A 25,001-nucleotide genomic window follows, 5' to 3' on the forward strand; every position below is an offset into this window, starting at 1 on the left:
TATTTGTGGTGATGTTAGTGGTGTGACACAGATACACACAAAACACACTTTTTTTATCCATAAATAAATAAGTACAGTAACAGTCTGTTATGGCTTCCTGGTCTTCCAGTTCTCACTTCCCTCAATGTCCTCCTCCAGCTTTCTGGGATCACCCATAAATACAGTTCTCATCGCATTCTTTCATCAAAATAATCCAACGCAGAGTGAATTGGAATTTATTCAAATATCTCATCAGATAAGATAGGAAACACATAGAGCCAAATGGTAATAAATGTTATAATTTAGAATAGATGTGGACATAGAATTCTCACTATGAATTGGCATTTGATGATTTTTATTATAAGAGCATAACTAATGGGATGCCTGGGTGGCTCAGTCTGTTAAGTGCTCAACTCTTGATTTTGGTTCAGAGTGAGATTCTCTCTCTGCCCCTCCCCCTGCCCAGGCATGCTGGCTCTCTCTCTCCCTTTCTCTCTCTCTTAAAAAAAAAAAAAAAAGAAAGAAAGAAAGAAGAGGGGTGCCTGGGTGGCTCAGTGGGCTAAAGCCTCTGCCTTCGGCTCAGGTCATGATCTCAGGGTCCTGGGATCAAGCCCCACATCGGGCTCTCTGCTCAGCGGGGAGCCTGCTTCCTCCTCTCTCTCTGCCTGCCTCTCTGCCTATTTGTGATTTGTCTGTCAAATAAATAAATAAACATCTTAAAAAAAAAGAAAAAGAAGAAAAGCAAAAAAATGATATGTGTAAATTATGGAGTATACAACATGAAAGATAGGATTTGAATTACTGGTGAGATAACGACAGTAAGGGGGGGGGCACAAAAAGTAGCAGAATTTTGTATGCTACTGACAATATCAAGTTAAAATGGTTTGTCACAGCTTGGAGAGGTTTTAAGTAATCTCCAAGGTGAAAGGAAAAAAAAAAACTATAAAAACCATAAAAAGGAAGTGAAAATGGTATGAAAGCTGTCCTTACAAACATCAAAGAAACATAACGGAACACGATAAGAGAGGGAAAGGGGGATAAAATAGCCACAAGAAGTACAGAAAACTGAAAACACAACAGCCATCGTCCTTCCCTTTCAGAAATTATGTTCTCAGTAAGTACATTAAATTTCCCCCATTAAAAGGCATAAAATAAGGGCACCTGGGTGGTACAGGTGGTTAAGCATCCAATTCTTGGTTTCAGCTCAGGTCTCGATCTCAGGGTTGTGAGATCAGGCCAGAGTCAGCTCCACACACAGTGTGAAGGTGGCTTTGGACCTCCCCCCACCTTCCTGTCCCTTGGCCTCCCCTGTCCTTCCTCCACCTCCCTGGATTAAATAAATCTTAAAAAAAAAAAAGAAAAAAGCCCTAAGGTTGCCGAACGATTAAACACAACATCCACCGACCTCCCATTTACAAGAATCACATTAAATCTAAAGATGCACTTAAGATATAAGTCAAAGTATGTAAAAGTACATCTTGTGCAAATGGAAAGCAAAGGCAAAAAAAAAAGTACAGGTAGCCATACTAATATCAAACAAACACACACATTAAGTTCATAGAGTGTCAGTGCAGAGAAATGACAATATACATAAAGAAATGAAATTACCCAGATACCATAACAATTATACTTATGTGTGTGCCTAACATCAGAGGTCCCATGTTTGTGAAACATCCAAACGGAACTGAAGCGAAATCGACAGCGTCATTGTAGTGGCAGAAGTTAATACGTTAACTTAACTGGCCAGAAAGACCACACTCAAACCCAGCAGGGAGAGCACCTGAATAACATAAAAGACCAATTACATCTAATGCCATATACAGACACTCCTACGAAGCAACAACAAAATAGACAATCTTCTCAACCACACATGGAACATTCTCTGGTACAGACAACCTGTTTGTCTACAAGTCTTAACAAAATTAAGAAGACTGATCTCATACCAGTATCTTTTCTGACCACCGTGGCATGAAATTAAGAATAAATAGCAGATGGGACATTGGAAATGCCACAAATATTTGGAAATTGAACAACACGCTCTTGAAAAATAACCAGTAGGTATCTTGAGACTAATGAAATGAAACATAATATATTCACACACATGGAAATCAGATAAAATAATTGTAAGGAAACATTCAGTGAAGATTAAAGGCAACCTGAGAAATGGAAGGAAACTTGTCTCTAGAGCATAAGGATTTAACATCAAGGATACAGAAAGAGGGGCGCCTGGGTGGCTCAGTGGTTAAAGCCTCTGCCTTCGGCTCAGGTCATGATCCCAGGGTCCTGGGATTGAGTCCCGCATCGGGCTCTCTGCTCGGCAGGGAGCCTGCCTCCTCCTCCTCTCTCTCTCTGCCTGCCTCTCTGCCTACTTGTGATCTGTCTGTCAAAAAAAAAAAAAAAAAAAATCTTAAAAAAAAAAAATCATATTATCATATGACTCAGCCATCCCACTTGACAGTATATAACGGAAGAATTCAAAGTAGGATCTGCAAGAGATTTTTGCATAAGCAGATTCACAGCAGCATCATTCAGAAAAGCCAATAATAAATGAAAACAACAGAACTATTCGAGGATGCATTAAAAAAATGTAGCATATGCGTGCACTGGAATAATATTCAGCTTTGAAAAAGAAGACACATCTTGTCACATCATACAACATGGTTAAAACGTAATGGCGTTGAGTGAAATAAATGCGTCACAGGAACAGATACATTATGATTTCACTTAAGTACCTGACCTAGTGTCATGAACAGCATGAAGGAAGGAATGAAGGGAGGGAGGGAAGAAGGAAAGAAAGAGAGAAAGAGAGAGAGAGAGAGAGAAAGAGAATGAGTGCCAGGGTCTTGGAATAGAGAAAGCAATGGAAGCGGCTGCTTAACAGGTATTAAGTTTCAAATCTGCAAGATGAGAAAAGTCCAGAAATTGTTTTTCCAATAACTTAAATACACTTAACACTTTAGTGACTACCAGAGACAGATTTTATCTGAGTGACCCATCTGATGACAGGGCACACATCTAATTACCCAACAACTGCTCTTTGCCGTCTGGCTCTGGGAAGTGCATTTCTCCACTTCAAAGTCCCAGGCCGTCCTCCATATAAAGGATGACGTATATATTTACCTCATTTAGCCTGACTGTCTTTGAGATTTCCATGTCTGTGCGGTTCCTTCTGCTTATGACATCTAATTTGATCCTTCCTGTCAATCTGTCACACTTCAACTGGATTCTTTGTCCAGCTAGAAGGACCTTGGAGGGGACAGAAATTCAAGCTCCCTGACAGAATCGACACAAAGTTGGTCTCACGAAGCCGGCACTGATCTTGTCAGTTCAGATGAGAGAAAGCACACCACGGGTCATATGTCCCCAGGCACAGCTGTCCCGGACAAGGGACATGTAGCCTAGGCTCAAGACATAGGAATGTGACCCCCCTAGCTTACAAGTGGCTACTACTCTACAGTGTAATTATGGGATACACCTCACAAAACCTCTAACATTAAGAAGAAACATTTCTTCTGATTTAAAGTCTTTTGAGGTAGAAGATACCTCTGGGATACAAGGTAAAGCGGCAGCAGAAGGTATGAAATAATGTCTGCTGACATGGCCTCATGGGTCTGTAATTTGTTTTTTCTATTTTTTTTTCCAGTTTCACCTTAGGCCACAAAATTACACCAATTGTCTTATTTGTGAGGAGTTTATGACAACAGAATTGTTCAAATTCGCCTCATTCTAACAAAAAGGCAACGAGTGGCAATGGAAGGCTGAATTCTAACTGTAACAGTTTTTTTCTTAAATAACATTTTCAAATATATGTAAATATGGAGAGGTTTTTATGACACAATTTGATTTTCACATCAATGAAATAGGAATATATAACAATACAGGAAAAGAAGAACTTAATTTGTATTGAAATAAATATGACATATACAAAGCACACAGAGCGAAAGTGAGTCACAGTAAATGAAGTGGAGACATCATTTTGCTCAGTCGCTAAAGAAAGCCCTCGACACTTCGAATCCTACATCGTCAAATTTAATTATTCTTGCTGATTCAGAATACAAAACAAGTAGAAATCCCAGGGCTTCACGTTCAGAGGTTCCAGCATACATAAATTACTACAGTGGTCTAATTTAAGGTCACTAGGGACCAGTAAATCAGGGAAAGTGGATGAGGTCCTCTTTCCATTAGTGCCACGAGACTAGGATTATTATGTTACCAGATTTTCTCAAAAGGACGTCCCATTTTCTTAGATATTCAGGAGAAATATATTTTCCCTCTGAACACAACGCTAGCATTGATGTGCTTTTGTCTTAAATGTAGAAGAATGAGGAGTTTTAAAATTTCTTTTATAAATTTATACAGTCTGGACTGTATTGACCTGAAGAGTGTAACTGCAAAACCTGTACAATAATTGTTATTAAAAATAGATGCAAGAAAAGTCATCAGGAAATGTGGACATACTATATACACAAATTGTTAGTTTAATATATCCCATTATATAGAGCACCAGAAGTATGAATTTTAAAGCAAGGAGTTTCTCAGGACTCTAATATTAGCCACCCTTTAACGTTTCTTCTGATACAGACACATCACAGAAGTCACCTATCCAAGACTTGGCCCATTTGGTCTCAATCTACATATATGTAAGCAAAAATTCATGTCAAAAGCAATTTCTTTCCCACTCTCTTTCCCTTCCTTCCTTCCTTCCTTCCTTCCTTCCTTCCTTCCTTCCTTCCTTTCTTTCTTTCTTTTTATTTATTTTTAAAGATTTTTGTCTATTCACTTGACACAGAGAGACACAGGGAAAGAGGGCACACAAGCAGGGGGAGTGAGAGAGGGAGAAGCAGGCTTCCCGCTGAGCAGAGAGCCCAACACAGGGCTTGATCCCAGGACCCTGGGATCATGACCTGAGCCTTAGGCAGATGCTTAAAAACTGAGCCACCCAGGTGCCCCAATTGCTGTATTTTAAATGTACAAAATAAAATTTTGAACTAAACACTCACAGACAACAACAAAACAGCTTAGTTTAAAAGGACCATGCATATCAAAAAGTTATCTTCAAGAAGACTATGATGGAAAATGTGAAATGACTCCTGAGTATGGCACTTTCATTTTGCAATGAAATAAGGCATCTGGCTGGACAGACTTCTCTTGGTAAATAACTTGGCATGCGACGACACCAGAGAGATTTCTTATTACTGGAATGGAATTTCATCATAAACTCACTTTGGGGAGGACTAGTCCTCTACCGCTTATGATAGTTTACAGAATCTGAGAAGCTCTGTGGTTCTGGCTGTGTGTTTGTGTTGTTGACGTTGTTTTTGTGGCTGGCCATGGGAAATGGTGTGTCTGATCTACCTCCCCACTTGCAGCCCATTAGGCTGCCTGTTTACAAAACTGGTTGGTGTTTAGTTACTACTCTCTTCAAAGGAAGGTGATTTTCTATTGTAATTCTTCATGGCCACCATATTTTAGAGTCCGGAGCAGCACAGACTGCAGGTGGCCGGTACAGATGCATCTGCTTCTTAGAATTTTAAAATTCTGCACAATGTGGTCCATTTAAGTGCTTAATACATTCTGTAGATGAGATTCTGGGGCTCCTGGGTGCTTCAGTGAGTTAAGCGTCTGCCTTCAGCTCAGGTCATGATTCCAGGGTCCTGGGATCGAGTCCCACTTTGGGCTCCTTGCTCAACGGCGAGCCTGCTTCTCCCTCTCCCGCTCCCCCTGCTCTCTCTCCCTGCATCAAATAAATAAATCAATAAAATCGGGGGGGGGGAGGGGAAGGAACAAGAAGGAGATGCTGAATGAATCTAAAGACAAGGGACATGAGCTCCTCTCAGTCAACTCCAGGACCCCCCCTCCGCGGGCGTCCCACAGAGATTCCCATTCACAACACGAATGGTTTAGCTGCCCCATCCAGGGGAAGCGTAGAAGAATCAGCCATTTAGCACGATGAGCGCTCTGAATTTAGGCAAGTTAACTCCAGAGAAAACCAAGACAGGAAATACAGTTAACCTTCTCCAGGTGACCCGTGAAGGAGCAAGACCACTCTAGTGAGCGCATTCAGCCCCACATAAAACCCCACAGGTAGTCTGGGCGTCTCACCCCACTAGGATGCACCATAAGCCATCCCAGTGGGAAGTGATGGAGAACCACCTTCCAACAATCTGGTGGGGTTGATGTTTGTCACATATTCATTATGTAGGCTTGAGTCGCTAAGTAAATAGAAAATCGTCCTCATGATGGATCTGAAGGCCGAGGTGGCCTACACGAGGACCCCCTGAAATTCTTCATTCGTGTACTTATGCACTGTCCTCCAGAGAGTCAACTCGTAAACGAAACAATCGAGTGTGGTACCCATTTTGACTACTGCTTGGAAGCTTTTTTTTTTCTTTTAAAGATTTTATTTATTTATTTGACAGACAGAGATCACAAGCAGGCAGAGAGGCAGGCAGAGAGAGAGGTGGAGGCAGGCTCCCTGCTGAGCAGAGAGCCCTATGTGGGCCTCGATCCTAGGACCCTGGGATCATGACCTGAGCTGAAGGCAGAGGCTTAACCCACTGAGCCACCCAGGCGCCCCTGCTTGGAACCTTTTAAAGGAGACACTGAGAGAGCAGTCGTCATGCAGGAAACAGAGAATGGACTTTCTGAAATAGTGACAAAACCTGAGCTAAAACATGTCAAGCGCCGGACAAGTGCTTCCGACTGCTGTACCTTCCTTTCATACTGTGAATAGGATGCCGGGAAATGAGGCATTAAAATTAAATCCTGTCAGAGAACAAAAGTCCTTGTCTCCTCAAAGGTCCTTCCAGTTGGACTAAGAATCAAATTAACACGACAGATTACCAGGAGAAAATCCAATTAAATATGTGTAAGTACAGGGAATCCAGATAGACTGCACAGAAGTTCCAAAGACTGTCAGGCAAGATGAGGTACGAATGTCATCCTGAACTAAGGAAAGGAGAGCAGGGGCCTGGAGCTTCACAGGGAAGGAAAACACCTCACAGGGCAGGACAAGGACCAGATATTTGGTACATATTTGTGATTACAGATGGGTCCCAGAGGTAAACATTCTCACTGTTAGTAACTCTTATTCGGGGAAAGACATCCCCCCCCCCACCGCCCCGCCACCCGCTGCCATTTTAGATTATTTTGTGTGGTTAAGAGGGGAGGGGGTGTTTTCCTGAGCCTGCGGGTTCTTAACTCAAATTATCTGAAGGCCAAAGTGGCCCATTGGGTGGCGGGGGAGGAGGGGGCAGGAAGGGATGGAGATGCCGCTCTCAACCCCTTCGGTTCCTCCATCTGAACTTCCTTGGGACGTTCATGTATAAAAGTTGACCTGGTAGATTGCTTCATGTCACTGATCCAGGACTTTCCACTAGACAATAGGTCAGTGAAAGTCAAAACTCATTTCAGGAGGCAGTGATGCAGGTCTCTGTTTCAAAGGTAGCCCAGGGGTTCAAGTAAGGTTATGAAACGAGACATTGATAGGAAAACAAAGGAACTGTGCTTAATGATTAGATCAAATGTTAAGCCAGGTTCTGATTTCTTTCTTTTTTTAAAATAATTTTATTTCATTATTAGAGAGAGAGAGAGAGAGACCATGAGCAGGGGGAGGGGCAGGAGGGAGAGGCAGCCTCCCTGCTGAGCAGAATGCCCAGTGCCAGATGGGGCTCCATCCCAGGACCTCGGGATCATGACCTGAGCTGAAGGCAGACACTTAGCCAACCGAGCCACCCAGGCATCCTGCCAGATTCTGATTTCTAAGGGTAGCCAGCTGAACAGACTTCTAGATGATACACTTGAAGCATCTTGGGGTAGAGTGAGGGTAAGTAGGGGCAACCTGACAGATGTTCCTTGTTTATTTTTCAAGTGTATCTGGTAATACTTTCAGCAGACCATAGAACCACAACACGAGGACTGTCTATACGAGACCTCCTACCATGATTTCTGTACATCAAGATATTTATATTACATTTGCAGAGCTATAGGGGAAAAGGCTATTTTAGTTCTCAAATGATTACAAGTCAGAAAGGTGGGAGAAATATTAAAATGTCCAGGGCGCCTGGGTGGTGCTGTCCATTAAGCATCTGGCTCTTGGTTTCAGCTCAGGTCATGATCTCAGGGTTGTGAGATCAAGCCCCACATCAGGCTCCATGGTCATCATGGAGTCTTCTTGGGATTCTCACTCTCCCTGTCCCTCACCCCGCGTGCTCTCTCTCTCTCTCAAATAAATAAATCTTTTAAAAAATCACGTTAGTTTGGGGACTCAAAGCCTGGCATTAGAAGGCTATACAGGAAATCAGGATGTTGTCCATTTGATGATTAATAGTATTAAAAACTCATAACTACAAACGTGTGTTACTGAGACATATTTTTCTCTATAATCATCTCCATTTTTACTGAAGGTAGCCAAACTAACAATGATTTGTTTGCAAAAGAAGTCTAACAAAACAACTTGTCCTGGGGGACAAGCATGGCTCAGTGGGTTAAGTGGTTGCTTTTGGCTCAGGTTATGATATCATAGTTCTGGGATAGAGCCCTGCACCAGGCTCCCTGTAGGACAAAAAGCCTCTTCTCCCTCTGTCCCTCACCACTCTCCCGCATTCGAGCTCTCTCTCTCTCTCTCTCTTTAGCTCTCTCAAATAAATAAAATCTTAAAAAAAAAAAAAACCCAAAAAACCAACCTAGAACCTTATCCTGATTATTTACATAAATGTAGGAAGAATAGTTTGACCTATCAAATCGTTTTTTTTTTTTTTAAAGATTTTATTTATTTATTTGACAGAGAGAGAGAGATCAGGCAGAGAGGCAGGCAGAGAGAAAGGAGGAACCAGGCTCTCTGCTGAGCAGAAAGCCCGATGCGGGGCTCGACCCCAGGACGCTGAGACCATGACCTGAGCCAAAGGCAGAGGCTTAACCCACTGAGCCACTCAGGCGCCCCTGACCTATCAAATCTTTAAAAATAGCTTTTCTGGAAATTTTCATAAGGATGCATAGGATTGAACCTTCAATAGCGTCTCCACACCAGGAGCCATGCCATGAACTTGCCACAAGACTTTGTTTATACTAACAACAGATCTGGGTAAATTGTTTCTTCATGAAGACCCATAACTATCCTTAGGTTCCTGCACCTCTTAGGAAATTACCTTCTTTGCTCTCCTGGTAAGGTGCTGGGTACTCGGTAAACAAGGTGTCAGGTTGATATTTCCAAGGGGGCTTTATTGGCTCCATAAAGTCAGTCCTAGTCCGTTATAGCTGTCATCATATCTGAGTCTATGCAGATCTTTCTCAGCTAGGACATTCTAGTCAAAGGCTTGGTTTATAACCAGTGTTTTCCTTTCCTTTTCTTTTTTTAAAAGATTTTATTTATTTATTTGACAGAGAGACACAGCAAGAGAGGGAACACAAGCTGGAGAGTGGGAGAGGGAGAAGCAGGCCTCCTGCCAAGCAGAGAGCCCGATGCGGGGCTCAATCCCAGGACCCTGGGACCATGACCTGAGCCAAAGACAGATGCTTAACCCACTGAGCCACCCTGGCACCCCATAACCAGTGTTTTCAATTTTGTCTCCTCCAATGAGAACAGATCCTTACTGAAATTGACATTGCAAACAGATATTTTGGCTAAAATGTAATAGTTACTCCAATTTTCTGGATTCTGGAATAATTGGGTAGAGAGAAAAGACAAAATGTTTCACTTGGCTTACAGAGGTATATTTTATGCCCTGCTACATATCAGTTAACTTAAGAGAGTTTTCTAGGGGCGCCTGAGTGGCTCAGATGGTTGAGCATCTGCCTTCGGCTCAGGTAGTATCTTGGGATCCTGCAACTGAGCCCCACATCTGGCTCTCTGCTGAGCGGAGTGTCCACTTCTCCCTCTCCCCCTCCCCTGCTTATGCTTTCTCTTTCTCTCAAATGAATAAATAAAATCTTAAAAAAAAAAAAAAAAGGGAAAACTTTTCTTGAATCTCTAAAAAACAATACATTTAAAAGGACTTTTTTTTCAATTCCAGTTAGTTAATATACACTGTAATTCCAGGGGTACAACAGTGACAATAATTCCATGCAATACCCATTGTTCAACACAAATGCACTCCTTAATTCCCTTCATTTATTAACCCATCCCTCAACCGACCTCCACTCTGGCAACTATCCGTTTCTCTCTATACTTAGGCTATTTTGTAATTTGCCTGTCTTCTTGTTTATTTTGTTTCTTATATACTACATACGATTGAAAATTTATTTCTCTTTTAACATCTTTCGCTTAGAATACTCTCTAGCTCCATCCATATCATTTCAAATGGCAAGATGAAATTCCTTTTTATGGTGGAATATTCCATTACCCCCCTCCCCCAAACACACACACACACACACACACACACACACACACAGAAACATGCACACAGAGTCTTTATTCATTTATCAGTCAATGTACGCTCGGGCCTGAATGTCTGAACAGAAATGGCCACGGGCACGGACTGTTGAACCACCCCTCCAACAAGTCCATGGCACAGACAGAGCCAGAGAAAGGGACCGTACCCGGCATGGGGCTGACCAAAGGGTGGAAGCTTCCACACAGCAGTGCATGAACCTTCATGAAACGTCACCATCAACACTGGTTCCAAACGTGGCTGGGGTCATGGACCTGGTATACTAGTGCTTGGGTGCAACCACAGGACATGCCTTGCTGATCCTGCCTATGCTGCCGACCCAAAGTCTTCATCTCCAACATCTATTTTACCATGGGATTTAAGAGTTTTAATTAATTCATTTACCAGAGAGAGCGAGCACGAGTAGGGGGAGCTGCAGGCAGAGGGAGAGGGAGAAGCAGGCTCCCTGCTGAGAAAGGAGCTCAATGTGGGATTTGATCCCAGCAGCCTGGTATCATGACCTGAGCCAAAGGCGGATGCTGAACCCACTGAGCCACCCAGGCGTCCCTACCATGTGACATTTCGAAGCTACGCCCGAATGATTGCGTCATCGAATACCTTTCCTCCACCAGTTACCACTGATCTAGAACTGCGCAAACACAGTCATCACGATCATCCAGAAGAATCTGGTCCTCAGGAACGCAGGGGAATTCAATTAAATCATGAAAACAAAGCAGGAGTCCTGCTCTTCAGAAACCCACACTTGCCAGTTTCTTCCCCGCACTGCATGTATTCATTCATTAGATGACCCAACCCAAAGCTACCTGTGCCTCAGGAGAGCCTGGAGGGGGCCACCTCTGTCTGGTGCCCTACCCACACTTTAAAGAGTTCTTCACACTTTTTTTTTCTTAAGATTTTATTTATTTATTTGTTTCAGAGAGAGAGAGAGAGAGATTGCATAAGGTGGGGGGAGACAGGCCAAAAATGAGGGAGAAGCAGGCTCCCTGCTGAGCAGGGAGACCAACAAGGGGCTCCATCCCAGGACCCCGAGATCATGACCTGAGTTGAAAGGCAGATGCTTAACCCACTATGCCACCCAGGCGCCCCTCACATTTTCTTTCAATACATCTTATCTTTCTAAGGATGGTGGTGGCTTCCTTGTGTTTTACATCCCGGGGTTCAACATCTGAACATTCACTGGCCTTACATTTCTCAAGTCTCCATTCAGTGTTTACCGAGGAAACTAGCTACAGCACAAGCAAAGAATGTCTGATGCCTCAACAGCTGGAAAGGGAAATGAGGATAAATGGAACTGCAAATCTGGAGATCACTAGGAAATAAGGAGAAGTTGTTTCTCTAAAGGTAGGGGGTCAGTTGTGCAACCCAGGAAAGGTGTCCTCTCTCCACATGCAGATTTCATGCCAGTTCCTCATCCTCTGTATTTCCTACCTCTTCCTTGAGGCTACATATCAGTCCTACTGGAACAGGTTTCTCCTACTCCTAGGGCACCTATCACCCACCAAGCATTGGTATGAGTGCACGCTTACTTCATAGAAAAGTCAGAACACCACCCTTACACACGAGGTGGTGCACGTACCTTTAATTGGGGCCATGGTGCCGTGCTTTAATGTCGGGGACTAAGTCCAGATTGGGGCATTCGAACTAAAACAGGGTTAGGCAGCGCCTTCTTAGCACAGTAGGCAGCGCGTCAGTCTCATAAAATAGGGTTAGGTAAGCTCCGTGGGAGTCTCCTCTCATGGACACATGAGGTAAAGTCATGGTACTCCAGGCACATGTTTCCTCACAAGGGTGGACTGGAGATGTGAACAGAAGTTACAGGAACCTGTGACTGCAGAGTGTTGTCTAGGGAATGCACTAGCAAGAGGGGCTGGTGTCAGCTCAAGGCCCCTGCAAAAGCACTGGCTACACAAAATGTACCCCAAGTAGCATTATTATGCAGTACTTGAGCTAATCAGATAGGAAGACCCCCATGTAATCTGCAACATGTCCACAATAATATCCAACTAGTCCCTAAGAGGGGAAAATGATATTAGATAAACTAGGGAAAAATAATCACACAGTACTTCAACGTTAAGGCCAATGAAGGAATGGAGGACTATGTATATTATTTCACTCTTACCAAATATGTGCGAGATTCCACCAGTTACCTACAACCTTTAGATAGGTTAACATTGATGGTGGGATAACACATCATTCATTACTCATCCATGGTAATATATTCAAGATCAACTATGTTTTATTAATTAAAATATGTTAAGCTCACACATGAACTAATGTATGAATTTCAAATGCACTCTATGATCCTTAAGCAAAATGCAGAGTACAAGTGTTAAGAAGCAAAGGTCTGGGGATATAATGGTGTGGAAGTAGTGATTTCCATAATTTTCAGGCATGAAGTCATTCTTAAAAAATGTGTATATATAATTATATACCATTTTAGGGAAGAATTAACTATCCTCTTCTGGTATCTGTGAGAATTTCATCTCAACCGCATCCCTGGACATTCCACATTTGTAACCACAGCTATTATGAGGATACATTTTACTGGACTGCCACCTCTTTTTCCTCAGAGACCAGATGGTAAAATGTTTTATTTATACTATACAGGGGTTCTTTAGTTTAATAAATGGAGAAGAATGTTGTTCTGAACACCTCTTTCATGATAACTGACATTAATGTTATAACTGCAAATAGCATCTGCATGTAAATTTTCTTCATATATTATGTATTACATCGTCCTTCTTCCATGGACAATTAGATATCGAGTCCAAACAAATGAAGAAGGGTGTCTCGTATCTCTGACACAGCAACAATCAGCCACATACTTCCACACACCCACTAGGAATAAATGAATTTTCTGAACTTATCTGAGACAAATACATTAATATTTGCTAGTCACAAATCCCAGATAGGATCAATGAAAAAAAAAGCACATACAGAAATTAATTGTACTCATGTAAAAATCCATCCACTTGTTATTTTGAAGCATAATAGCATATATACTAAGTGTTTAACTTCGTATTATTCCTTATAAGGAATATTTTGATGTAACGTCTGAATAGATTGACTCATGTACTGATTTCTACTCGATTTCTGTGATATTTATTGACATTTGATGTTCACTTACATACATTTCTAAATATTTACATCTTTCAAGTTACTTTCGTGTATGCACTCTCTGGTGTTTGCTACAGTGAATATTTAAAATGAAGGTCTTTCCTCAGTCATGATGTTTCTAGGTTTTCATAGGATGCATTTGGGGATATGGAGTATAGATTGAATTCCAGTTAAAGGCACTGCAACTTTGTCTGCATTTCACAGTTTCTATCCTGTATGATAATTGAGTAGGCTGTGAGTTCCGGCTAGAGGCTTGACACACCCCTTGTATTGTAATCTTTCTCCTCAGTATAAACTCTGAGATACGGAAAAGGGTTGAGCAGCTTAAGTTTGCCCATGTTCTTTACATTTATAACTTTTTCCTCAGTGTGAATTCTGAGATGTTGAATGCGGCTTGACCTCTTATTAAAGACCATGCCAAATTCTTTATATTTGCAAAATATACTCCAGCATACATTCTCTGATGAGGAATCGGGGTTTAACATTGCATAAAGGCCTTGCCACATTCTTAACAATTTCACGGTTCCTCTCCAATATGAATTCTCTGATGTGGAGTAAGGGGTGAGTCGTCCTTAAACGTTTTCTCACGTTCTTTACATTTGTAATGTTGGCTCCACTGTGAATTCCGTCGTAATGAGTAAAGGTTGAACTATGATGAAAGGCCTTCCCATATTCTTTACTTGGGTAAGGTTTCTGACCTCAAGTATGAGTTCTGTGATGTTGACGCAGGTGTGAGTGCTGGATAAAAGCGTGGCCACATTCCTTACATATGTAAGGTCTCTCTCCAGTATGAATTCTGTAATGCCGAGTTAGGTGTGAGTGCCGGTTAAAGGCCTTTCCACAATCTTTGCATACGAAAGGTCTCTCTCCAGTATGAATTCTGTGATGTTCAGTAAGCTTTGAGTGTTGGTTAAAGGCCTTTCCACATTCTTTGCACACAAAAGGTCTCTCTCCAGTATGAATTCTATGATGTCGAACAAGGTATGAGTGCCGATTAAAGGCCTTTCCACATTCTTTACATATGTAAGGTTTCTCTCCAGTATGAATTCTGTGATGTTGAGTAAGATTTGAGTGTAGGTTAAAGGCTTTGCCACATTCTTTACATATGTAAGGTTTTTCACCACTGTGAATTCTGTGATGCTGAGTAAGGCTTGAGTGATGGTTAAAGGCCTGGCCACATTCTTTACATTTGTAAGGTTTCTCTCCAGTATGAATTCTGTGATGCTGAGTAAGGTTTGAGTGCTGGTTAAAGGCCTTGCCACATTGTTCACATTGGTAAGGTTTCTCTCCAGTATGAATTCTTTGATGTCGAGTAAGCATTGAGTTCTGGTTAAAGGCCTTGCCACACTGTCCACACTGGTAAGGTTTCTCTCCAATATGCATTGGCTGATGTTGAGATAGTGTTGAGTGCCAGTCGAAGGCTTTGCCACATTCCTCACAAATGTAACTTTCCTGTCCAGTGCCAACTGTATTATGTATATTTAGTCCCGAGGCTTGACTAAACATGTTCCCAGGTTTATTACATCTGTATGAGTTTTTTTCCATGTGAATTCTCTGATAATCACCAACACTGGAGGACTGGTTAACAGATTTCCCAAATTCATGGTATTTATAAGGATTCTGTCCCATAGGCATACTCTTATATACAATAAGGTTGGAGCTTTGAAAAAGGACTTCCTCAAATTTATCGAAGTTATAACGATTCTCTGGAAAATGAGTCCTCAGACATATATTAATATTTGAACCCAGGTTAAATTTTCTCTCAGATTCACTGTATTGAACAATTCCGTTTTCATCGAATATGTTCTGGTAATTCTGGAGAGTTAGCTGCTCGGTGAAGGACCTTTCAAACGGATCCCACATAGTAGTTTGTTCTTCGGTTTTAAATCTCTGGGCTTCAGAAATATTTGAGTCAAGGGTCAATCCAATCCTACTTTCAAAATGGTTCAAATAATTACTTTTAGCAGGGACTAGGTAACTTTCCAGATTTTCCAAATTTTCATTCTCCAGATATGTATGTTTGACCACTTGATCTGAGCCCTTGCTTACAGAAAGACACTGCTTTGCAGAAGAAGCAGGATTAAGAAGGGATGTTTTCCAAGGTGTTTTATATCCTTCACCATTTTGGGCAGTCAGATTCATATTACGGACAGTTGTCTCAGTTTGGATATGTCCTTCATGATATCTTTGATGCCCTTTACTCTCCCCATCATTTTTCCAGTCTATCATTAAGGGTAAATCCTCAAGGGCACTATGTTTATATCTACCCACTGCCACGTTTTGGAAAGAAGCTTCTATGCACAGCTTTGGCAGGAAACTCTGGGTGCCATGTGAAGATACAGCTGAAAGATATCGAATAAGAGAAAAGTAAAATCATTCCACTTACTACTCTCAGATGAATATAATGAAAACTTCTAATACGGAAAAATAAAATCAATCAGAGAACGTCAGCAAGATGGCTGAGAAGGAATCATCAGAACTTCACTCCTCCAGGGAGACATAAATTTGCAGACAATGTACCCGTGACATAGCCTAAAAGATAGTTCCGTAGTCTTGTCATGCTAGAGGACACAGCACTTTCCCATACCTAAAAAAATCAGGAAAAGTACCATTTGAGCCTAAAATTAGCAGCAGGGAGGAAATTTAAATTTAAAATACAAATAAGATATAGCAAAAACAGAAAAATATCAACAATAGGAAGAGCTGGTTTTCAGGAAAGAGCAACAGCATTGACATACTTTTAACTAAATCAAGTAAGAATGAAAGAGAAGACCAACTAAAATCAGAACTGAAGAAGTGAAAGCAGACACAGTATAACTGATACCATACAAATAAAAAAATTATAAGAGGTGATGATGGATAATTACATGCCCAGAGATAGATAACCAAACAAGGTGTATAAATTTCAGAAAACTTAGCACCTACCTGACTCCATCATTAATTTAAAACAAAACAAAACAAAACGAAAAACCCTCATCTACCACTACTGAGTAGGATTGAAAAATAAAAGAAATGCCCAACCAAGAGAAGTCCTGTGCCAGATGAATTCACTGGATAATTCAAAGGAACATGTAATGAGATCATTCCCAAGAGGCGAAGAGAAGGGAAATTATCCGACACTCTCTGTGACGCTAGCACTGCCACATTTGCAGAGCCAAGGAAGATACTATAAGCAGAGTACCAGCCACTACCTTCAAGAACAGTCATGTAAACGCCACGGTAAAAGGAAGCAGAGAGAATCAGAAGCACCTTCTACTACCTTACAACATAATCAAGTGAGAATTTTTCCTGGAATTCAAGTGTGTTTCAACATACTGAAATCTATAAATTTAAGATTATACATCAATAGAATGAAGATCAAATATGATCATATTAATTCGTGTAGAACAAGAATGTGAGCATACTGGACACCATTTCATGATTAAAAACACTCAATTGTAGAAATAAAAAGAACTACCCCTACCAAATAAAGGCCATATATGTACAAAAAGCAGAAATCTAACATATTTAATAGTAAAAGATTGAAAACGTCTCCTTTATAATCAGAAAAAAGGTAATAAAGAGACTTCACCACTTCCAATCAACACAGTATTAGATATTCTAGTCAGAACAATTAGGAGAGAAAAAATACATAAAAGAAATCCTATTGAAAAGAAAATGAGGGGCACCTGGGGGCTCAGTCACTAAGCATCTGCCTTCGGCTCAGGTCATGATCCCAGGGTTCTGGGATAGAGCCCTGCATTGGGCTCCCGACTCCGCGGGAAACCTGCTTCTCCCTCTCCCACTCCTCCTACTTGTGTTCCCTCTCTCGCTCTCTCTCTCTGTCAAATACATAAAATCTTAAAAAAAAAAAAAAAAAAAAAAGAAAGAAAAAAAAACTATTGCCGTTCACAGATGACATGATCAATAGAAAACCCTAAAGAATTCTTATTTTCGCTTTTTACACTATTTCATTTTTTTGGTCATCACTTATATTGTTTATTTCTGCTAATTTTCCCTTGTAGACACTCCACTTTTAATTTTCTTATGCTATAAATGCTTAAGAAAAAAATTCAAATAAGCAACTTAACATTACACCACAATGAACTAGAAAAAGAAGAAACATAATTGATATTTAGCTGAGGAAGGAAATAACAAAGAAAAATCAGAAATACACAAAATACAGATCAGAATAAGTAATAACCTAACATCGGAAGTAATGCAATCTCTAGCAAAATCCAAGTGCCATTTTTGGCAAAGGAACAAAACCCCTCTTAACATTCCTATGGATGTTACAGGATAACACATACCCAGAACAGTCTTGAAAAGGAAGGGTTTATTGGTGGCACCATATTTCCTGATTTAAAACACACTGCAAAGACATAGTTGTCAACATAATGTACTGCAGACATAAAGACAGGGATAGAACAATGGAAAGGTAGAGGGTGAGCTAGAGGTCTACTTCCTGTGTTAATGCGCATGACAATGAACTGAAGATCTTGTTAAAATTCGTATTCTGGGGGCGCCTGGGTGGCTCAGTGGGTTAAGGCCTCTGCCTTAGGCTGAGGTCATGATCCTGGAGTCCTGGGATCGAGCCCCGCGTAGGGATATCTGCTCAGCAGGGAGCCTGCTCCCCTTCCTCTCTCTGCCTGCTTCTCTGCCTACCTGTGATCTCTGTCTGTCAAATAAATAAATAAAATCTTAAAAAAAAAAATTTGTATTCTGATTTGGACTTCTAGGTGGGCTCTGAGTTTCCATATTCCCCACAAGTTAGCAAGTGATGCCAACATCTTACTTCAATAGCCAAAGTATTAAATTAAAACAAACAAACAAACAAACAAACAAACCTAGAGGAAATCCTTAATGATTTTGAATGTAAAGAATATTGTGGCAATTACAACTTTTAATGCCAAGAGCAGAAACAACAATCTTCTTGAACATATGCTATCTACTCCATAACATTCCAACACTGTTTCATAAACTCACCCATGAATCCACACTAACCTATGAGAACAGTAGAACTGTTCCTCACCTTTCAAAGAAAAACCTTGGCCCAACTTCCGTAATAGGAGAGCCTGAGTTTTACCCCAGACTGTATGATGCTGAATTTGTGTAAGAGGAACACAGAGAATGGTATACAGAGGCAACTCTAAAAGAAAAGTTCCCAGTAGGTTTCAACGTGACAATGGGAATGCAAACAGGATTAAACCACTGAATACTGGTGTGCCTGGGTGGCTCAGTGGGTTAAGCCTCTGCCTTCGGCTCCAGTCATAATCTCAGGGTCCTGGGATCTAGCCACGCATCAGGCTCCCTGCTCAGCGGGGAGCCCGCTTCCCCTATCTCTCTGCCTGCCTCTCTGCCTACTTGTGATCTCTCTCTCTTTCAAATAAATAAACAAAATCTTTAAAATACAATAAAATAAACCACTGGACATATCAACTAAAAGATATAAGTGACCATAAAACACAGAAATAACAAATTAAATAAAAAAGAATAGAAGTGATAGATAACTAAGAAACTAAGAAACATCTTCAGTGGCATAAAACTTATAAATTTATTTGTGGAAAAAGGTTTTTTTGACGGACAAACACACCAAGAAACAAACAAAATCTGAGATACCTGAAATACCTATTATTTCTTAGATTCCTACTGCATCAAGTTTTTGACTCATTTACCTTTCCGCCAAGTTGTACTTCAGAATTTAAGACAGTGGAACGTATACGATGCAGGTTTTCTTCTTCTAGAGCCACAGAGAAGTGAGAAGCAAGAGTCTATCTGTGACATGACTGACCATCTCCCCTTCAAACACTGCCATCTCCAGTAAACACAGGAGAGAGCCTTCAGTTTCCAAAGCAGACTACAAAGTGAAACAGGGAAGGGAGTTTCCAGAGTAAATGAGATGATTTATACACATCTTTTAGTAAGTGCTCCCGAGGTACGTGATGATAAATGAGAAAAAGTATTAATCTTACAGTGCAGGGATCTGACATACAGGACAGAGGAAATGGAAGTGTATGAACCTGTCATAGGTCACCCTGGTGTCATGTGACCACAGAACCCAGGTGCCCCTCCTGTCCAATTTTTGTCTTTCAAGGATAATGTTCTTCTATTCTAACCTGCGAATGCCCATAGCAAGGTACATCTGCGTATAAATGTGAATGATCTAGGGGCACCTGGGTAGCTGGTTCAGTTAAGAGACTGACTTTGGGGCTCCTGGGTGGCTCAGTGGGTTAAGCCTCTGCCTTCGGCTCAGGTCATGATCTCAGGGTCCTGGGATCAAGTCCCGAATCGGGCTCTCTGCTCAGCGGGGAGCCTGCTTCCTCCTCTCTCTCTGCCTGCCTCTCTGCCTACTTATGATCTCTCTCTGTCAAATAAATAAATAAAATCTTAAAAAAAAAAAAAAAAAAAAAAAAAAAGGGAGAGACTGACTTTGGCTCAGGTCCTGAACTCAGGGTCCTGGGATTGAGCTCCTGGTGGAACCCCGCACAGGGCTCTGCTCTCAGTAGGGAGTCTGCTTGTACCTCCACACCCCCTCTGCTCTCTCACTCTCTCTCAAATACATAAATAAAACCCCTTTAAAACAAACAAACACAAAGTTACTGATCTAGTCAAGTGAAGAGGAACAGCCAGGGCTGAATCTACCGCTGCCTTACCTCATCTTTCTGGGAGGTTTAAACAAACAATGATAAAAATTTATTCCTTTCTAGGTGGTGGGGCCATAGTAGAAAGAGGTGCTCCTCACACGGGAACCAAGAGATTAATCAAGGCTGCACAGAGTCCAGCTTCGGTTCAATGAAGAGCATTAATTATTAAAAGCAAAAACAAAAAATACTTCTATAATCTAAGCACACTGCCACTTCTCGGCAGGCAAACCTGGAGAATGTAGGCTCCACACAGAGCCCCAGGCCTGCATCAGAGAAGACGGGGCAGTTTCACAGGGCTCCTCGACACAGGGAAGAGGACAAAGCAGGTGGGCCTGAGTCCTCCCTCCCTTCACTTTCCATCTGAGCCAACATGGCCCCGCCATGTGAACAGGACCTGCCAATACTCTCTAGGGCTCCCTGTATTTCTCCGTCTTCCACTCACCCTGCCAAGCAGCTCCCCACCCCCCAACTGATACAGGGAGATGCTGTGCATGTAGTAGGTTTGGTCATATCTGTGAGATTTTGAGCATAGGAAACCCCAATATCTTAGAGAAACGTCTAGCGTATCTGCCCAAACTTTTGCCATGGAAAGAGACATCTGTTTTCCTGTATGATAAACAAATCCATCTTCTACCCAAAAGAAAGACACTATCACTGTATTCCAAAGCCTTTTTATACACAAGCATCAATGGAATGACAATTAGAATAAAAATTTTCAACGCCTCCATCCATGACACATGGAGAAACTTAAACCCATAGAGAATCATCTCCCAACAATATCCACCAGTCATTTTGACCCTGGCATGGCTCTTGCCCAGTTTTCCTATCGATATATGACCTCCTTAGACATCCATTAATCTGACACAGGGTCTGGGATAACACCCACTCAGTTTGCATCAAGAAACGTTCTCCAAGGCTATGATTGGTAAAATACAATGCAGAAGAATCAGGTGAGCTGTATCATTCACTTCTGCAATGTCACCGTGGGCCCTGCATTCAACCGGGGGAAGAAATCCCAATACCCTGAGGGTCAACCTTCCACTTCTATAGTGAGGTTTCTGAAGGACACGGTTAAAGAAACACTAAACCGTGTGAAAGCATCCATCTTCCAGGATGAGAGGATTTCATACTTAATGAGGCAGAGCACACAATGGATACACTGAGATCCTGAATTACTACAGTAAAAAGGTTGAAAAATGAAAACATATAGAAATTAGGGCATAGGACTGGGGTGGAGGTGTTCACCAACTATTATTGGGGGAATATTAAAGCAGAGACCTAAAAGGTGAGGGAAATGGTGTAAAGCAAAACAGAGGTGGTCACAAGGGAAAGATACTTTGGGTGGACCTGAACACAGGTGGGGTCTGGAGAAATGACCCTGTGAATACACTTGACCCACTGCATGTGCCTCTACTGGATGAAAATCAAGGAACCTCTGGTCCCGATCATCAGCTTGCAGCACAATTTCAAGGAATAACAATGCTGTATGCACCAAATGTGTGATTTTCTTCTGATATCCACGACAGCGTCCAAAATGCATATTCTTGTGTGCTGATTTGCTGCCCATTTGTCAGTGACAGGAAAATGAGAAACTCATCATACCTGGAAGCTTCTACTTTAAGCTCCTTCTAATAAGCAGCTAATCTTAATGGTCTGGAAGACACCCGAAGACACACTGTACCCCAATGGACACAGCCCTGGCTGCTCTGTACACATGCCAAGTAAGTGTGTATCCGGGCTTGGGGTAGGAATACTTTTATGCAAAATCTGCTTTTAGAGACAAAGACCAACGAGTTGACTGTACTCCTGTGTTTGGCAATTTAATCCATAGAACTCAACCTATCTGCAGTGAAGTAAGGATGGGGATAATGGTAAAGCAGCTATCAGTTGGCCAAGATTCCAGCTACAATCTGTAACAAGTAAATTTTTGCTATTGCCAAGCTTCTGGAGGCCAATCTGCTAGGGGAAATAGGAATGATCATTTATCAGAGCACAGAGGCCCATGGAAGGTTTATGATATGAAAACTGACATACATGGTCCCAGGAGAGGGCTAACCATCACTACATGCAGGAAAACACAGCGATACATCACAGGAGAAGCTGGCTCCAATATTGTGATGTTAATCCACGTGAACACTTGCGCAAGCAAATGAAAGGAAAGCATGATAGAACATTTTCAGAATACATTTCAATCTGTTCTCAAATTGGGTGGGAAAAAAGAGAAAGAATATAAAACTTCTAATACTACACAAACCATGCAACACATTAATACATTTCTGACTGAAACTGTAAAGATCATGTTTTTTTTTTTTTTTGAAAAACACAAAAGATTCTATCTCTGTGGTCTTGGTAGAAGAGAAGATTTCTAAAAATGAGAAAAATCACTAACCATTAAGGATGAAATGAAAAATGGGGTCACATTCAAATTAGGAACTCAGGGCAACTTGGGGGCTCCATCAATTAAGTATCCAACTCCTGATTTCAGCTTGGGTCATGAGATAGAGCCCCGTACCCAGATCTAGGCTCAGCTAGAAGTCTGCTTGTGATTCTCTCCCTTGCCCTCGGCCCCTCCCCTTACTATCCCTTATGTGCTCTCTAAAATAAATAAATAAATCTTAAAAAACAAACAAACAAACAAACAAACAAAAACTTCCCTGAATCACAATCTCAAAAGATAAAAACATAGGTAGAGTAATAAAGAAGACAAAGGTCTCATTCTCAGTGTATATATAAAACTACAAAACCTGAAGAAAAAGACATCACAACATCTGGGGTGCCTAAATGGCACAGTCCCTTAAGCGTGGGACTCTTGGCTTCAGCTCAGGTTGTGATCTCAGACTCATGAGACTGAGCCCCGTGTCAGGCGCCACGCTCAATGTGGACTGTTCTCCTGAGTCTTTTTCCTTCTGTCCCTTCCATTTTGGCTCTCTCACACTGTCTAAAAAAATAAATAAATCATACACACACACACACACACACACACAAAAGTATCACAACAGTAAAAAGTGATAAGAACTAACTAGGCACTTGGAAAAGGAGACTATCGCTAACCCAGTTCCACACTAACGGGAAGCAAGAACAACAAAGCAAATAAAACCACCACTTGGTAACATCACACAGCAACCAGGAGCTGACTGTGAAAATGATGCAGGCTACCACGTTTTAGAAAGTCTCCTGATAAGCCAGAAATCCCATACACTGTTGGTGTGTGAGAAAACTGGTACAAAGACTTTGGCAAAGTGTTTTGGAGTATCTCTAAAAGGTGAACAAATCTAAACATATTTACCAGTAATTCACTCCCGCAAATATAGGCAGCAGATATGTGTACATGTTTCACTAAAAGGCAAATTATCAATTTCACGTGCCGGTGCTAGTCATGACAGTCCTGCCCTGAGAACCATCCCCCATCCAGTAACAGCAGAATGACGCGGTCATTCGATATGCACAATGGAGCTGGACCGATCCACTCCAATGAATGAGGCACAGCATCATGCAGGAATACAGATAATTCAAATGACAGAAGGAAAGAAAGGAAGCCAAACACAAAAGAGCTCCTGTTGCCCAATTACTTTCATACTAAGTACAAAAATGGGGACAGTACTCCCTTGCCTTACATGTTAAAAGAGTGCTGAGCTTTGGGGAAAGTTACTGAAGGGCTCAAAGGGAATTTCAGAGGACAAATAATATTCTATTCCTTGATCTCAGTGGCTTTTAGAGACGTGATCAGTTTGTGTAATTCCACTGAGCTGTTCACTTACGATTTCCTCATATTTACTTTAAAAAAAAAAGTGCCATCAAAAACCTGGTAAGTAAATAGATACGTATCACAATGTACATATACTGAGAAGCTGAAATTAGGGTGTAATTTCACACTGTGACTATATTTAAAAAGCCTTTAACAGTTTCTTTTATTTTTATACTTTTTAAGATTTTATTTATTTATTTGACAGAGGGAGAGAGATCACAAATAGGCAGAGAGGCAGGCAGAGAGAGGGGGAAGCAGGCTCCCTGCTGGGCAGAGACCCCCCCCCCCCCCCCCCATGCAGGGCTTGATCCCAGGACCCTACCTGAGCTGAAGGCAGAGGCTTAAACAACTGAGCCACCCTAAAAAGCCTTTTTTTTTTTTTAAAGTGTGTTTTAATTTCTAGCTAAAGCAATATAGTCCGTGTATACAAAGTTTACAGAAAAAGAATGAAATGTACAATTATTTCCTTAAAATACACACAGGAAAACACAGCATACAAATCATGAAAAAAATACACAGGGTCTAAGGATAAGCATAAAAACTTGGTAAATAGAAGCCCCAGTATCTCCATTAGGATATTAAACATAAATAAACCAAATGTTCCTGGTAACACCAAACTTTGCTTGAATATATTCCCCTGGAATTTCCCTAAAGCCATACTGAAAACAGGAGGAAAGAACTAGAAAAAAAAAAAAAGAGACAAACAAAAACACCCCATGCAGTGATAACCAACCAAACTGACATGGCAATATAAATATCATATATTAAAATCCTTAACTTAATGGGCTTTGTCACTGCTACTTACTGTGTTATTCTTCAGTATCTAAATACACAGCATTTCAATATTTTGACTAGAGGATAACAAACACAATCTATATTTTTGTGTGTGTATATTTTTACACACACATAGATAAAATATAGATCTATAAATACAGGTATATAGGGGAAAATTTTTAGCTCACCAGACATTAAAAAATCATCACAAAGGGTTGACATCACCAAGATGGTGAGAACAGACACGCCTGGGTGGCTCAGTCTGACCACGGATTTCAGCGCAAGTCATGATCTTAGGGTTGTGAGATGGAGCCCCCACATCCAGCTCCACGAAGGGAATGGAGCCTGCTTGGGATTCTCTCACTCCCTCTGTCC

At 41.3% G+C, this 25,001-nt stretch overlaps 2 protein-coding genes across 2 annotated transcripts in view; both read right to left on the reverse strand.

Moving 5' to 3' along the window:
- The window catches only part of LOC116856153 (putative protein ZNF720), a 57,548-nt gene that overhangs the window by 23,234 nt on the left and 9,313 nt on the right, over window positions 1-25,001 (reverse strand). The window lies entirely within an intron of this gene.
- The window catches only part of LOC116855967, a 109,568-nt gene continuing 98,017 nt past the window's right edge, over window positions 13,451-25,001 (reverse strand). Inside the window, 1 exon segment of the mRNA XM_032839055.1 lies at window positions 13,451-15,826. Coding sequence (XP_032694946.1) covers window positions 13,911-15,826 — 1,916 coding nt within the window. The 3' untranslated portion in view covers window positions 13,451-13,910.

Source organism: Lontra canadensis, unplaced genomic scaffold, assembly GCF_010015895.1.
Source record: "Lontra canadensis isolate GAN:19392208 unplaced genomic scaffold, GSC_riverotter_1.0 scaffold107, whole genome shotgun sequence".
Lineage (NCBI taxonomy): Eukaryota > Metazoa > Chordata > Mammalia > Carnivora > Mustelidae > Lontra > Lontra canadensis.